Source organism: Palaemon carinicauda, chromosome 45 (genome assembly GCF_036898095.1).
Source record: "Palaemon carinicauda isolate YSFRI2023 chromosome 45, ASM3689809v2, whole genome shotgun sequence".
In the NCBI taxonomy this organism is placed as follows: domain Eukaryota; kingdom Metazoa; phylum Arthropoda; class Malacostraca; order Decapoda; family Palaemonidae; genus Palaemon; species Palaemon carinicauda.
Genome location: NC_090769.1, coordinates 20696559 through 20713462, shown reverse-complemented (window position 1 = coordinate 20713462; position 16904 = coordinate 20696559). Strand labels below are relative to the sequence as shown.

General features: G+C 35.0%; 1 protein-coding gene across 1 annotated transcript in view; it reads left to right on the top strand.

Moving 5' to 3' along the window:
* The first annotated feature begins 127 nt into the window (after positions 1-127).
* skd (mediator complex subunit skuld) overlaps positions 128-16904 on the top strand; it is a 43206-nt gene continuing 26429 nt past the window's right edge. The window contains exons 1-10 of the mRNA XM_068367389.1: positions 128-332; positions 3198-3288; positions 3598-3684; positions 7090-7235; positions 8121-8303; positions 9944-10367; positions 12545-12778; positions 15372-15583; positions 16213-16361; positions 16616-16884. Coding sequence (XP_068223490.1) covers positions 128-332; positions 3198-3288; positions 3598-3684; positions 7090-7235; positions 8121-8303; positions 9944-10367; positions 12545-12778; positions 15372-15583; positions 16213-16361; positions 16616-16884 — 2000 coding nt within the window. The remainder of the gene's footprint in view (positions 333-3197; positions 3289-3597; positions 3685-7089; positions 7236-8120; positions 8304-9943; positions 10368-12544; positions 12779-15371; positions 15584-16212; positions 16362-16615; positions 16885-16904) is intronic.

Sequence of the window (16904 nt, the reverse complement as noted above, 5' to 3'; positions counted from 1 at the left end):
ACAGAAGGCACTAACGTAATGGCATTGGTCCGAGGCTGGTTTAATAACGGGATCGCCGCGTTCGGCATCCGCTATAACGGGGCTTGAGCGATGGCCACGCCGCAATCACCCCCCCAACCCCGTTATAATGATTGGAGGGAGCACCAGCACCCGTGAGATGAAGGAAGAGACGACGGGTTTGCAGGGGAAGAGTCAGAAAGGGGTGGTGGTCGATTGCAAGCAAAAGGAAGACATCTATATCCGTGGCATCATCATCATCATCATCATCATCTCCGTTTGGGAGTTGGTGGTCATGAAGATAGTTCTTGTAGCAGAGATTAAATCACAGAGCCGTTTGCTATCCCCCCCGTCCCTCCCTCCCCACTTCTCGACCCCGATAAAGACGCCTGTTGGCGAATGATCCATTGTTAGAGAGCTACTCGAATTATGTAGGCGGGGAAAAAGGGAAGTTAAGGGTAAATGTCTTAATAAGAGTATGGTGCGCGTCACCAAGCACCTTGATAATGGTGATCCGTATTTGACAACGATAACTGCCGGATTTTCTATGTAGGAAGGCAGGGCTCGTGAGGTAGATAGGGGTAGGGGGGGGGGGTTGGTGGTGAGGAGGACAGGGAGGAGGAGACATTGTTGTCGAGGTTGTGAGTGTCGTACTCCCTGACTGCTCACTTACGCGCATTCTTAGCTTACTCATCCATTTTGAAGAACTTATAAACTCGCCCTTGTCTTGTCTGGGCCGTCTTAACCTCTTATTGTATTTGCTCGGTGCAACTTCATACATAAATAATGACGTGGGGGAATCTAAGGGTTGATTTACACTATGGCGCTCCAGTCACGGTCCGGTCAAATATTGTTACATGAATTTAACATGATTTTAAATGAAAATTTTACACTGGCGGGGTCATGATAGTTAAAAAATCAATACCGTATGTACTATAACATGGTAATGTTTATCGCGTGAATATATTTCCTAGTATCACTGAACAATATTCATATACATTTATGCCTTTTCCTCATATTCATATTTTTCCCTAGACACTGGAACGTGACCATAGTCTGAATTAACCCTCATGTTTATCAGTATTGTCCGGAAGCAAGCAGTGCTTAGAGCAGCTATATATATATATATATATATATATATATATATATATATATATATATATATATATATATATATATATATATATATATATATATATATATATATATATATAAATATAATAATAATAATAATAATAATAATAATAATAATAATTTCTACCAGATGTTAATGATCTTGGGGGAAGAAACTAAATATATGATTTTTTTTTAATTGAGATAAATTTATTCTATATTACCTTAATCTAAGGATAAAACCAGCTGTGGAAGCTCATCTCTAGTATCTATTTTTTCATAATAAATGATTGATTTGAGGTGTTCTGGCATCCTGACATTTAAATTTTTAAAGTTTTTATATGGTTTAGTATACATAATCTCACACATTGAACCTTTTCTATTTTAAAATGGTTAGGTCATTGGGTCAAGGGTGGACATGGATAGATTCTTCAATAGATATATTTTAATGTTACTGTTCCTAATGTATATTTTGTCCCATTATTTCTCTTGTAGTTTATTTCCTAATTTCCCTTCCTCGCTGAGCTATTTTCCTTGTTGGAGCACTTCGGCTTATAGAATCCTGCTTTTCCAACTAGGGTTGTAGCTAAGCAAATAATAATAATAATGATGATAATAATGATAATAATAATAATATGGATGGATTGGATATTTGGCAAGGATGGAAGAGGGCTGGTCATAATTTTTGAGTTAGAATGTTCAATCTGCTGTTGGGATCTACTTGGTTTTCTGGTTATCCATTGTAAGCAGATAATATTGTGGATGTGAATACATCTAAGATTATGGCACTTTACTGGGCTACTGGGTCAGCAGTGAAATATTCCAAGAATGCATATTACCACTACTACTACTACTTTCTAAGCTACAACCCTGGTTGGAAAAGCAGAATGCTATAAGCCCAGGGGGCCCAGCACGGAAAAAATAGCCCAGTTAAGAAAGAACATGAAAATAAGAGAATTAATTAACAATTAAAATAAAATATTTAAGAACAGTAACAAGTTTAAATGTATATTAAAACTTCAAGGAAATAAGAGGAAGTGAAATAAGATAGAATAGTGTGCCCAAGTGTACCCTCAAGCAAGAGAACTCTAACCGAAGACAGCGAAATACTATGGCACAGAGGCTATAGCACAGTCCAAGACCAGAGAAAAATGGCTTGATTTTGGAGTGTCCTTCTCCTAGGAAGGGCTGCTTACCATAGCTGAAGAATATAGGACTGCTCGCTGTTGTTAGAATAAGGAAATCGGATATTTAGTTAAGGAAAACAATTTGTTAAAGTATAGTTAACCCTTTTACCCCGAGGCTCTTTGGAAATTTCCAACCCTTAACCCCCAGGGGGTAATTTTTTTCCCAGCACATTATGTAGAATATTTTTTTAAATTGCTCTAACAGCCTTAATTTTTGTCACAAGAGAGGTCAGGTTGGTCTCATTCTCTTGGAAAATGCCTGAATTTTCTCAAAAAATTATCAAAAATATGAAGAAAAAAAAATTTATAAATTTTTTTTGCAAGAACGTACCGGTACGTCTATGGGGGTAAAGGGATGGATTTTGTGAAATGTACCAGTACGTCCTTTGGGGTTAAAAGGGTTAATAGAAAGGTGGTAATCACAGTACAGATTGAACCTGTACATCTACTCGAAAGTGATAAATAATGAATGTAATTTTTGATGTGCAAATGGGTCTGAGAATGAAAGATGTTTTCTTATGATTGATTAATCATCAGAGGACTCTAGTCTTAGTTGAAGGATTTTATGTTAAACAGGCAGAAATCGATTTCTTTTTATTGTTTATGAAAAACCTATTTTGATATTACTGTTCTTAAGATACATACTTTAATTGTTTGTTAATATTGTAGTTTATATATATTTTTTATTTCCCTTACTTGGTGAGCTATTGTTCCTTGATGAGGCCCTATTAGGGTCTATATAATAATAATGATGATAATAGTAATAATAATACAGTAATAATAATGATAATACAGTAGTAATAAAACTGATAATACTGATAATAGTAATAATTATAGATAAAAATGATGATAATAATACACTAATGATAACAATAACATATTCTATATTCCCATTTTCAGAGGAGATCAGAGGTTCCTGGGATTGGGAGACTGGATTGTCTTACGAGTGTCGAACACTTCTCTTCAAGGCTCTGCATAATCTTATTGAAAGGTAATAATGAAGAGATTCTTTGGCTTTGACGTATGGTTACGTATTTGGACAACTATTAAGTCGTGTTTCAAGACGAGATGATGTAGAGCATTGTAGAATGTAATATTCAAGCATATTTATTTGTTTATCTGGTCTAAATTAGATGCATAAGAGTTGTTTTGGTTATTGTTCATGGCGAATATTTGTTCTAGTGAAAATATTTTTCTTTTTCAAATGTTATAGTGGACCATTAAGTATCAATCTATGATTTATTGCCTTGAGTGATCATTTTCTATTTTTATGTTTCTACGACGTTATGTTGCTTTTCAGATGTCTCCTAACCAGAGATTTTGTACGGCTCGGACGGTGGTTTGTACAACCTTATGAAGGTCCTGAAGGAGTTCCCGGCAATGGGAGGTAAGACCGAGTTGTGTACTGTACAGCATATATACCCTGTTTTCTTCCTAGATTATCTCTTGTATTCCCGAGTGCTATCTCGTCTCATCTTGGTGACCGCTGAGGTAGTGGTAGTAGGGTATTCAGCATACGAAGCTTCACTTGCGGTGGATAACGGGGGAGTGTGGGCTGTGGCCCCCTAGCAGTAAGAACCAAACTTGGCTGAGTGACCTCATCAGGCAGGGAGGAATGATGAGAAGAAATTCTCCATTTGTTCTTTATGTCTGCTACCTCCCAAAGTTAGTGGAGTGGTATGGAATAGATAGATTCATGATTATGCTTTACTTTCATGGTTCGTGTAGTAGAGCTTGCGTTTGCGTACTGCCATCCTTGCTGACGATTCCCGTATTTCAGAAGTATTTCCCGTTGGTAGAACAATTATCTATTTTGATAAGAGACGAGCTCATTGTTGAATTTGGCATTCATTTGTTTATTTTATGGTTTTGATTTCATACTATGGGTGTTATGATTCCAGATTCTAAATAAATCTAAGAACTGATTTCCATTACTTTTTAGATGGTGTTTATTTATACTTTCATGTACATGTGTTTATTTTTAGTGTTTAATATCATTTTAGACTTGTTTTATGTATACAAGTTCTCTCATTTTTAACACATCATAGATTGTGGGATATTCACCGTTTGTAGTAGCACTTTTTCAAAGGTTTGGTGACATGGCAGTAAAATTAATGTCTATGCATTGAGCAAATTCTGCTTATTAATGTGACAGCTACAATGATTCAGCATTTATTTTATATCCTTTAGGTTTTTATTATTCAAGGCGGTATGAATGACGAATGATGATGTAGGAACATGGAAAGAACCTTTCTTAGCTGTGTCTTCTTTGGAATTACTTTTTTTCAGGTTTATTAATTTGTTCTTTATGTCTGCTACCTCCCAAAGTTAGTGGAGTGGTATGGAATAGATAGATTCATGATTATGCTTTACTTTCATGGTTCGTGTAGTAGAGCTTGCGTTTGCGTACTGCCATCCTTGCTGACGATTCCCGTATTTCAGAAGTATTTCCCGTTGGTAGAACAATTATCTATTTTGATAAGAGACGAGCTCATTGTTGAATTTGGCATTCATTTGTTTATTTTATGGTTTTGATTTCATACTATGGGTGTTATGATTCCAGATTCTAAATAAATCTAAGAACTGATTTCCATTACTTTTTAGATGGTGTTTATTTATACTTTCATGTACATGTGTTTATTTTTAGTGTTTAATATCATTTTAGACTTGTTTTATGTATACAAGTTCTCTCATTTTTAACACATCATAGATTGTGGGATATTCACCGTTTGTAGTAGCACTTTTTCAAAGGTTTGGTGACATGGCAGTAAAATTAATGTCTATGCATTGAGCAAATTCTGCTTATTAATGTGACAGCTACAATGATTCAGCATTTATTTTATATCCTTTAGGTTTTTATTATTCAAGGCGGTATGAATGACGAATGATGATGTAGGAACATGGAAAGAACCTTTCTTAGCTGTGTCTTCTTTAGAATTACTTTTTTTCAGGTTTATTAATTATACTGTGGATTGAAAGTACATGTCTAACGCACTAGGGAAAGACCGACATGGAACGGTTTGTTGATAAGAAAGAGGATGACGATGTATTGTGTTATTAAATAAACCAGCTTGTGATGTTGTAGAAGAGATTTGTCAAATGTCCAGCATCCGTATTGGACTTAGGGAACAGAGCATTTGTGAGATAGCATCCACAATTATAAAACAACCTTGATTCATGACATTAACGGATAATATATGGGAAGGACTTCTGAAGAAAATTAATTAATTGAAGAAAATGGTTTAAGTGATGTTATTGAAGAAGGCAATGATTTTGCATGTCACAATGCATGACGATGTAATGGAGAGTGAAGTATACCGATGATAATGCTTTATTGATTATGCTGTACATACATAATTTCAACCTTACAGTGGAAGTGTTGAAATTTTATCAATCCTCCATTAAAGGACTAACATTATTTGATACTATAATATTATTAATAGGGACTTGCCATTAGTCTTTTTCTTTTTATTTAGTTAATTGAAAAGTATCTCAAAGTGAAAGGCATTTAGTTGATAGTTTGTAAAATTGTTATACATACAGTAAAGTACGTTAAAGCCATTACTGTATTAAACTGCGTGGTATTTATAGATCTTTGACAGGATATGGTATACTTGTGATTCACAGACTTTTGAATTGTCAAAAGGGAATCATTGAATAGTTAAAAGTAGCAGAAATAGTTTGTCATTGATTTGTGGGAGAAAGTATTTGATTATGAATGATTGATAACATTAAATGCAAGATGAACTACATTGAATATTTGTTGTGATTCACAGACTTTTTAATTGTCGAAAGGGAATCATTGAATAGTTAAAATTAGCAGAAATAGTTTGTCATTGATTTGTGGGAGTTAGTCTATTTGAATATGAATGAATTGATAACCTTAAATACAAGATGAACTACATTGAATATTTGGACATGCCGAGCAAGTATTAATAAAGAGGTCCTTGTTTACAGTTCGCTTTATCTGTTTACATGATTCATTCAAAATCGTGCGGATGAATTGGTAAGAGCTTTAAGCAAATGATTTGGCATAACAGTGACTAGTTCTAAATAACTTATCTTGTCTATAATCTTAGGTCTGATGATTGTGAAAGACCACTGTTGGATACTGCAGATCATATTAATACACTTGACCTAGATTATAAGAAAGCAATACTACATGAAAGTATTTTTGTGATTTTATGTATGATGATTAAATATGCTACATAAATCTTATGACGAAAAGGGTATATGCTACATAAATCTTGTGACGAAAAGGGTATATGCTACATAAATCTTGTGACGAAAAGGGTATATGCTACATAAATCTTGTGACGAAAAGGGTATATGCTACATAAATCTTGTGACGAAAAGGGTATATGCTACATAAATCTTATGACGAAAAGGGTATATGCTACATAAATCTTATGACGAAAAGGGTATATGCTACATAAATCTTATGACGAAAAGGGTATATGCTACATAAATCTTATGACGAAAAGGGTATATGCTACATAAATCTTATGACGAAAAGGGTACATTAGTTGATGCAGTATTTGCTCCTAGGTAGAAAGTAAGAATTATAACAATAAAATAGAAAGTAAGATTAATAGGGTATAGTATGTGCTACTGTACACTGAAGACCATAATTTGGTAAAATATGGGACCAGAATCAAGACTGGTCAAGGTCCAGGAACTTAAGCTTTTTAATAGAAGACTTATTTTATCCAATGATTTATTATCATTTACTGTGAGTATATTTAGCGGTGGAAGAATCATTTAATAACTCATGATTTCATTCTATTTTCAGTACCCACTTGTCATTCAGTCTGTCATTTTTCGTGCATGGGGAAAGCCGAGTCTGTGCCAGCGTTGACGTTCGTCAGCATCCCGCAGTACGGAAGCTCTCTCGAAAGCACCTATTGCTCGCCCAGCAAACAAACCATGGCATACCAGGTAAGATATGAAGTTTTTTTTTCTATGTATGTTTCTCTTTTCAATATTTTAAACATTTGATGTCCAATTTTGTTCAACACTTTTACCCCAGGGATTTGGAACTTTCCAACCCTTAACCCCCAGGGGGTTATTATTTTTCAAGCACATTTTGCAGTATATTTTATTTGAATTGCTCTAACAGCCTTAATTTTCATCATAGAGAGGTCAGGTTGGTCTCATTCTCTTGGAAAATGCCTGAACTTTCTCAAAGAATTATCAAAAATATGCAAAAAAAAAAAAAATGTAAATAGCAGTTTTTTTGCAAGGACGTACCGGTACGTCCATGGGGGTAAAGGGATGAGTTTTGTGAAACGTAACAGTACGTCCTCTGGGGGTAAAAGGGTTAATATTGATATTAGTTGAAATTTGTAAGTAATCTAAAAATATTCATGGTTTTTTTCCAAGATGCCATAATGTATGGCTTGGTGGTTGGCCTTGACAGTTGCAATGTTGATTTTGTTTTGCATTGAAAATTTTGCTCTAAGGGAATTTATTTATTGTGTTCATAAATTAATCTAAATTTTTAGGAAAGGTTAGGAATTATATGAAACTTTGACAGTACTTATATTGGCCTTGTACACTTTCATTAGATTTGGGTTATAACAAACATCATGGTTATGTTGTACTGTACTATAACTCCCCCCCCTCTCTCTCTCTCTCTCTCTCTCTCTCTGTCTGTCTGTCTGTCTGTCTGTGAGAAGTGGTCTACTAGTTCTTGGCTTGGTAGCACCAGATGAATTCAGGAGCAAATTTCACAAATTTTGTATTTATCTTTTTTTTTTCTTTTTTTTTTTTTGTGGGAAGGTTAGCATTTTCAAGAGTTTTGATAATATTTTTTCTCAACAGTGATATTAGGTCCATATGGATTAAGTGGTACTTTGACTGGTGTAAGCTACCGCGCCTCCGAACCGTCTACCCAGAAACTCTTAGATGAATGGAAAATGTTCTTTCCTGTTGAAACCAAAGCCCTTCTCACGGACTCCCCATCCTGCGAGTCTACACTTCCTGCTGCCGTTGAGGTTATTGTAGGTGAGTGTTAGTTTTATATTTTTGATATGTACATTATTTAATGTTATGTTGTTCCAACACAGAGACTTACCTCGAAACACTTTCTTAGGAGTTAACTTGGAACCTCCTCTCAAACGACCAGAGTTTTGTGTAGTTTACCCTACAGTACTCCTATTTTCTATGATGGTAGGCCTAGCGGAGGAAAACGTTCCCTGAGGGCAAACCAAGGTAGGCCGCATGCTCTCTCGGGTCGTAAGCTTCAGTAAGTTCTCTGGTCGCGTCGTGATATCATCTCGACGCTCCTCTTATCTCAATACGACCCTTGTGTCCCCGACTATTAGGAAAAATTCAAATTACTAATAATTTGTGATATTTCTATTTCTTGATAAAGACTTCATGTTTTACTACAGTATTTAGAGGGACTTATTATCTAAGATATAAAGGAACTAATACTGTAAAGGTGACAGGTTTAAGGTGACTGGTTTCAGTTCCGGTTCCATCAGAATAGATGCTCACCAGAACGTCAGCCGGGGAAGCCCTACCACAGCAGTAGCCTCCCCAGTAAACAGCTTAAACTCACGGTCCTAGGCGGGGATCGATCTCTTGCCATGCGAAATGCTAGGCAAACACGTTTGAAGAGTTCAAATAATGAAAAGGCACACTGATCTTAGATACAGCAAAGGAAAGAATTCCCTGATGAGCAGTATACCCACAAGAAGGGAAATGTAGGCAACAGGCTCAGGAAGAAAAAAAGGAACAAAGTAAATCCTTAGCCCAAATAATGAAAAGGAACAAAGTAAATCCTTAGCCCAAATAATGAAAAGGAACAAAGTAAATCCTTAGCCCAAATAATGAAAAGGAACAAAGTAAATCCTTAGCCCAAATAATGAAAAGGAACAAAGTAAATCCTTAGCCCAAATAATGAAAAGGAACAAAGTAAATCCTTAGCCCAAATAATGAAAAGGAACAAAGTAAATCCTTAGCCCAAATAATGAAATTACGAACATTTGCTGAAAAACCAAGTGAACCAACCCTAAAGTAAATCAAGACAAAAAGTAATACCCCAAAACATGAAAAAGTAGAGTTGAAAACCGCACACAATGTTCAGATCTTTACGAGCAAACAACACTAATTATTATATAAAGGTTAATGTGTTGTAATGAAGTAAAGATAACAGAATATATCATTTGGATGCTAAAAACTTCAAGTGCTACGTGTGTCTAACTTTGCTAGAATCATAAAGGTGTTCTTTGACATATTATCAGCTGGAATGCTTTTCCAGTTAAGACTTTTTGGAATCTGTTGGTAATATTCTTGTGGAGCGCTTTGGTGTTTTTAATTTGTTGTACAATATTATAAGTTATTCTTTGTTGGCATTTAATCATAGACCGATTTGATAACCAGCAAACTCTTCAATGAAATATTGCTTGCATGATGGTTTGTGTAAAATCAATTTTTTATTAATTTAACCAAATTGAATATGTATATTTCAGGGCATGGAGGAGAAAAATGACGTTTCAGATTGAAAAATGATTTAGTCCAAATTGATGAAAGTATATATTATGTCAGGATTTTTTAGGTTAAGTATACTGTATAGTATTTTCTTTATTTAAAGATTTGGTGCTAGAGACTGAATCTGTGCATTAATTTTTCTTTTCCAGGCGGTCACAAAATGAGGTATCCCACAAGCTATGTTCTGGTCACTGATATGGATGACTATTTGATGGCCAGTCGAGGCAATGCAGGAGCCCTAGTTGTAAATCAACCCAACCCTACATCCCCTGGGGGTCTAAAAGGAGGTTTGGCCAATGAAAGCGGTGGTGAGGTTGATGGGACGCCAGTTCCCACCAACAATTCGCCCTTCACTGCCTCCACTCACACATTACTCGACCCGGGATATTTAAGTTCTGGTGGCAGAGGATTAGGTTGGTCTCGAGGAATGTGTGAACGTGTGTGGCAGGACGTTGTCCAGTGCCCAGGTCAACAAGAAGGTCTTACGCCAGACGCATCGGCAACTCCGGCAGAGATAGCAGGGCAATGGGACTTTTCAGATCCAGCAACCAAAATTAGCTGCTCCTGTTCCAAGTATGTTTCTAATTACCTTTTTTTGTGATATTTTTGAAGATTTATTAGAGCCTCAGTGCATTGTTATGAATGAAATTTTTTCAATTTTGCCCGTTTCTCAGCACAAGCACTCGTGTGATACACACTTGTTTATTTTTTTTTATTCAGTATCGTAAATTATTGGACAGTAATTATTGTTGTACTTTATGAATGTTATAATCAAATTATTTAGCGATATTTAAAGATTGAAAGGTTTGTTATGCAGTTTACTTATTCTTGCATGAACTAGTTTGTCTGGTCATAGGTGTTATAATTATTATCACTGTTGATGACCTTTTTATTTTTTTCTTTTATACTGGTACTGTACTGTACTTGCATGATGCATGCAAACATAGTAAAAATGTTTTGTTATATTATTCTTGATGTTTTTTTTATGTTGTAATTTTACTATAAGTTCAATTTTTTTATTTAAAAAGATATAGTAATGCCGCTATCGAGAACACATTAAACTATTTCAGCAAGTAATGACACTAAGCCTACGCACAAAACAATTACATTTAAGTAATACATACAATGACGGTAGTGGAAGCACTACATTGGTAAAGAAAGCAAGATTGCTTTCACTTTCTGTCTTCTCTTTTATTCCTCCATATGTGACCCAGGAAATCCTTACCTTCTAGACCTCCCGTACGTAGCCTATTACTCCGTGAGAAAGGATATTAAGTGAATTTTATAGTCTTGCTAGTAAGAGATCAAGTCTTTTTAAGTAAACTTTTATTTCAACCAGTAGAGGAGATTAGTTTTATGAAGAAATAACAAAATTTGGTGGGTTTCACCATCATTTTGTCATCTGTTCAATATTTGGAAGAGGAGTTACAGTACAATGTTTTCAAACTGATTTCCTGTCAAGAAATAGATTTAGATCATGAAAAAGAAAATGTTTATATCAAACATTGCCAGCTGACAATATTTTTGGAGTATAGCTGGTCAATTTGATTATTCACTTGGATGTACGAAACGTTTGAAATCTAATGAATTACTAAGATTCCTGATTATTCGCAGTACAAAGATTTCAAAGAGATTTTCCTCTATTTTTTGTATAGTTTAGTTCCATGAGAATTCAAGGGATATAGGACTCTCTATAGGTATTTGTTGATAGTTATTGAGAATGCTATGAAGTGTTCAATTAAATGTTTTAGCGAGAATGCTATCGTGTTCAAATACAATTATTTTTCAGTTTTTCTTTGGAGGAATGTATGACCAAAGTTCTAAATTTAGTTAGCTGATTAGTAAGGTGTCCTCCATATATTTTAACAGCAATTATTCTTAAAAATGTTTTCTATTTTCGGTTGTCAAAAGCTCTCGGATGTCTCGGAAAGCATAGTGTCCTTGAATAATTTATTCTTAGTTTTTTATTTTAGTTTTTATCATATAAAAAGTTTATTATACAATTTAGCAATTAAAATGTAAGCATCAATGAAAAATTAAAATCCATGCTTGCTTTTTATACAGATTTTGTAGCCCTTTTTAAAGTACTTGGGAAAACGATTGGACACTCGTGAGGACTTGACAAAGCTTTTCTAGTTCTTCTTTACAGTATTTTATTTTGTTTTATTCATAGATGCCCAAATGTGTTGAGATGCGAATTACTTTAGTTTTCATCCCCCGTAGGAGAAACTTCTCTAGACTATACAGAGGAATGCTATGGCAACTTACTTTCCCCTTTTATCATAAGCAAAAAAAACAGAATACAGAAAGTGAAATTCAACATATCATCACCTTCATAAACTAACTGCCTAAGTCATTTTCTCCATTTGTTGGGAAATAAAAAAAAAACCTCATTTCCTAATTCTTTATATCATTGTCTTGAGCTTCAATTCACAAATTCTTAACAGAAGAATTTGTGAATTAGAATTTGTTAATTGAAGCTCAACACAATGATATAAAGAATTATGAAATGAGAAGGTTTTTTCGATTTCCCAACAAGTGGAGAAAATGACTTAGGCAGTTAGTTTATGAGGGTGACGATATATTACAGTACTTAAAACCTCAGCCCAGAAGCATTTGAGGAATTGAAATTGTATTGTTACAAGCATACACACTTTTCACACACAATTATTAGGAAGAGAAGTTTGTTTTACCCAAGGAAGACCTTGGTCAGTGTCAGTTTTGAGTGTACGTAAAACTGACCCTTGCAGGTGCAGAAGGGGTCGGGTCAGTAGTAAAGGGTGTAGCAGCAGTAAGTGGCGGGGAGAGAGAAGTGGTGGCGGAGGCGGGCGACAGCGGGGGGCCAGCTCCGGGACTGGATGTACACCCTTCCACAAGCGGTCCCCCCCAGCCCCTCTGCCCACCAGTGACCATGATGAGGCAGTCTTGGACCACTGTGGTGTGGCAGCCATCGACGATTCGGAACTAATCCAGGCCTCTGCCAGGTACCACTGATAATTCTGCCCACAAACATGACTTAACATACATAGCATATATACTTTTAACACATTACGTTCTGGGGATTTGGTAGTAGACAATTTTTTTCTCCTGATAATTTATTCACTTTAGAAAATTTTGAGGTTATTTGCTAAAGTGTTGTAATGTGGCAAAGACAGATGGATATTATGGACTTAGGTAGTGTAGTTATCATTAATGATTAAGATTGCAGTTTCTTATAATAGTTTTTCTGGAATATTACCCAGTGAGGTCTATGTTTCCTCTTAACCCAAGTTTGTCAAGTATTTGGGTTGCACTGTACATTGTATTAGTTTTAGTGGTAATACAGTTTGCCTTGTGATTTTACGTACATCGTACAGTACAGAAAACTAAATACACATAAAAGAAGCCACAGTTCCCATCATCGTAGCCCTGATGTATGTTACGTTACTTTCATTTTCTATCGTGAGGAGTAGACGCACCATACTTTATGTGAAAAAAGTTCCATATTTTGAATGTTGGTTCTTTATTGGCAGATATACTGTATGTACAGTAATAGCACTAGGTAAGAGAAAGTACCAGGATTCATTTTCATTAATGATTTTCATCTCGTAGAATTTGCACGATACATTAGAAGTAGCCTATAATTTATTTTCTTCCCTTATCTATCATTAATAGTTGTATTGCATTTCTGAGGTGTGACCCGTTCGTTTCTAAATTTGTTAAGCAGAAAGCTGTGATCATGCTTTAAACCAAGTGTTAGGTGACGATCAGGTTAGCAAAAGATTGTAACAAAATATAACTATCTTTCTTCGGTTGCACAACTATTAACAGTTGTTGTACGAACGATGTGGCGATAGACTTTTTTAAATTTTCTATTATTGAGCAAACTCCTAAATGCATTTATTAATATCAGTTGTGTTCATATTGTTAGTGATACATTTTCTAAAAAAAAATTTTTTCGAATTCCCATCTTGTCTGTCCAAGATACAGTACCTATATATTGTACTCTTCACAAATATTTATATATAAAGATAACTTTAGTCGTAGCATACTATCTTTTTTATTTGTAATATTTTTAAGGTCACAAAATATATCTGTTTTAAGAAATCAGCTCCCAATTTGTTTATCGTCAGGAAGCCCAACATTTTTAAGGATTTTGAAAAGTTATAACTTTATATTCATGGTTGGAGCTGTGGCGATATCGCATCTAGTTTTATCAAGGCTTATATCGTAGATACTTTCACACACCGGCTAAATTCACATATTGTAAGGTTTACTTAGCCCTCTCTTAAATTACCCTGTGATTGTATGTGGTATAGTATTTTGTTTTTAGTTACATGTTAGTGTAGGAAAGGCGGTACATAGACATGACATAAAACACGTCTTGTAAAACTTCATACTTATTTATTTTACGTTTTTAAACATTCCATTGTATATCAAAAAAGCAATTGATTGTTACTTAAAATTTATTCAATTCCATATTTTACTGAAGTGACTTCTCTGTTGCTTTTAGTTTTATTTATATGGTCACTGGCAACCATATTTGTTTATAATTAAACAATCCTTGCAAAATCAAGTAATCATTTCTCTTATTTTTTTGTTTGTTTTCAAAGTGAAGAAAGTGTTCAGTAGCTTTCAAAGTCAAATTTTTTTTCCTGAAGATTTTAACATAGAAGTTTTATGTATTGCTAAATTTTGAGCATTTTTCCATAACTATGTTTTAATACATAGATATCTTTCACAGTGTTTCTTTTCGTTTTATCATGCGTGAATGCCATGGTTCCTCATCCTTATCATCATCTTCCATAATCAGCTTACTAGTTATGAATGAATGTTACTTCTCTCCTTACTGTTTAACAATTTCCGCAATGATTTATTAGGCATTTTGATTGGAATTTCATTTTAAAGTATAATATTTTCAATAATTTTTTAGCTCTTATTATGGAACTTTGGAATCATCAAATGGTTTTCATTCGTTAGTTCAATTTATTCAGAAGTAATTTTGAAATAAAAAAAGGTTGAAATTACTCGCAAGAAAGCACCCTTTTAGTGGGTTAATACTACACAGTATTCTTTGTTAAAAAGGGTGGGAGGAAATGTTTAATTTGTTTAAACATCTGTCATCTACAGTCTGAAATTATATAGATTTACCTTATCAAATTCTGAAGTTCATTCATGACATAGATTAATTTAATGCCTTAGAAGTATATTAATTTTGCATGTATCATGTGTCAAATATGTTTTAGCCAAATTATCTTACTTTAGATTGATATGCATCTTTATTCAGATGCAATTAATGCATGACTGTTATGCGTAGATGGATTCAGTGTATGACTGTAATTTTGATTCTGTCGTTGGTTGCTTCTTTAGCTTTTTGCAGTTTACTGCATAGTGTTTCATCATTTTCGTCATCCTCATTCAAGCATTTTGTAGCTTGCAAATATTTTTTCTTAAGAGTAGTCGTAGTCACGTAATAAACTAGTCTTGCATCTACATGTCTTTAGTTTCAAATGAGAAGATAACATCACTGTCATATTAGTGGAGTGCGTTTACGTAGTTTTGTTTTTAATAAAAATGAATGTTCTTTTTCTGTTGCAGGCTAGGTGGTGTGGGAACACCTGGTGGTGGGAGTGGAACAGGTGGATTTGGTGGTTACAAAAGTGGTGGAGTGGCGACTCCAGGTAGTGTACCGAGTTTAAGATGCACAGGAGTGACAGATGGTCCACCCCCCTCTGTCGAATCTCCTGCCTCAGTCACACCATCACCTCTTCCTACCCCTCATTCACAGCCCTCTTCTGTGCCTCATCATGGTGAGTAGAATGAGACCTAGGTCTTCAGGTGTGCCATTCTTCTGTGGATTCCAAAAGACCTTGTAAATCTTTGTCGTACTACCTGTTCTCATTAGTTCTCCTAACCTTCTAGATCACTCGAAAGCTCTCTGATTATGATTCTTAGCATTATTTTACTTTGCAAATACTGTACATGAGTGTAGTATAGACTTTACGCTTGATGATCTTTCATCACCTCAGTTGGGTTCAAGTTACTCTTTTCTACTGGTCTTTTTAATACCTTCATAGTTAAAAAAAGTTTTACTTCCTTCCTTCTACCTAGTAATGGCTGTCCACCACCTTTGCTTCATCTTTTGCCATTGTATGTGCATTCTTTAACGCACTTTGTTCAACAGATAAAGTATCTCCAGATATACTAATACGTGCTGTTTATTTTATAATAATCTTCATTTTCTTTTGACAAGGTCAACATATATAGAATTCTCTTGGTCAGATCAATTTATCTACCGTATACTGAAGTTTGTAGAGTAAGCATTTTGAAAGTTTTTGTCTTCAGTCCAAGAGTATAAACTTTGGAATTCACTGTGATGCTATTGTCAGCAAAACTAAAATTTTGATTAGAGAAAATAAAAGTGGAATGATTTTTACAGATCCTACCATGCCTACACTAAGTCCCCACCCACCACCTTCCAATACGTCAATTGGGGACCCTTCAACTCCGGCTGCATTAGATTCTATGGATGTAAAACCTAACATATCTGATCTAATGGGTCCCAAATCTGAGTCTTCTATGAACCAGGTAAGTTGGTGTGTTCCTATTGCTCTAAAGGATTTGTTTTTCTCAAATTGAAATATTACTTCATTAATCGCTGGTTTTCTTCTTTGAAGTGTTACGGTTTTCAGTTGATGTAGAAAAAGTACTGAAGGGAGGTCATCCAAACTAATTTCAGCAGTGGACTATAATGAAGTCATTCTCTCCAGAAAAAAAAAGAAGTCTATTTTAATGATTCTGAGCATTAAACGTATTCATTCATGATCACTGTTTATTTCCAGGGCATGTCTCCATTTCCTGGTGGGGAAAGAGGCAATGATGCAGAGTCCAGTGAAAACAGTTGTAGTCTTGGAGGAAATGGCAGCGGCAGCAGCACTGGTGTCGGTGGAGGGGGCAGCAATAGCGGTGGCACTGGTAGCAATGACGAAGGTAGTGGAATTCTTATGAGAGGCCTAAAGAGACCATCCCTTCCTAGTGAGGATTACCACTCGCTATTGGAGTTTGAAAAGACCAGTTCCGTCCTGTATGACTATACAAAATTAAATGCATGGTTAGTAACCCTCTTGGGGA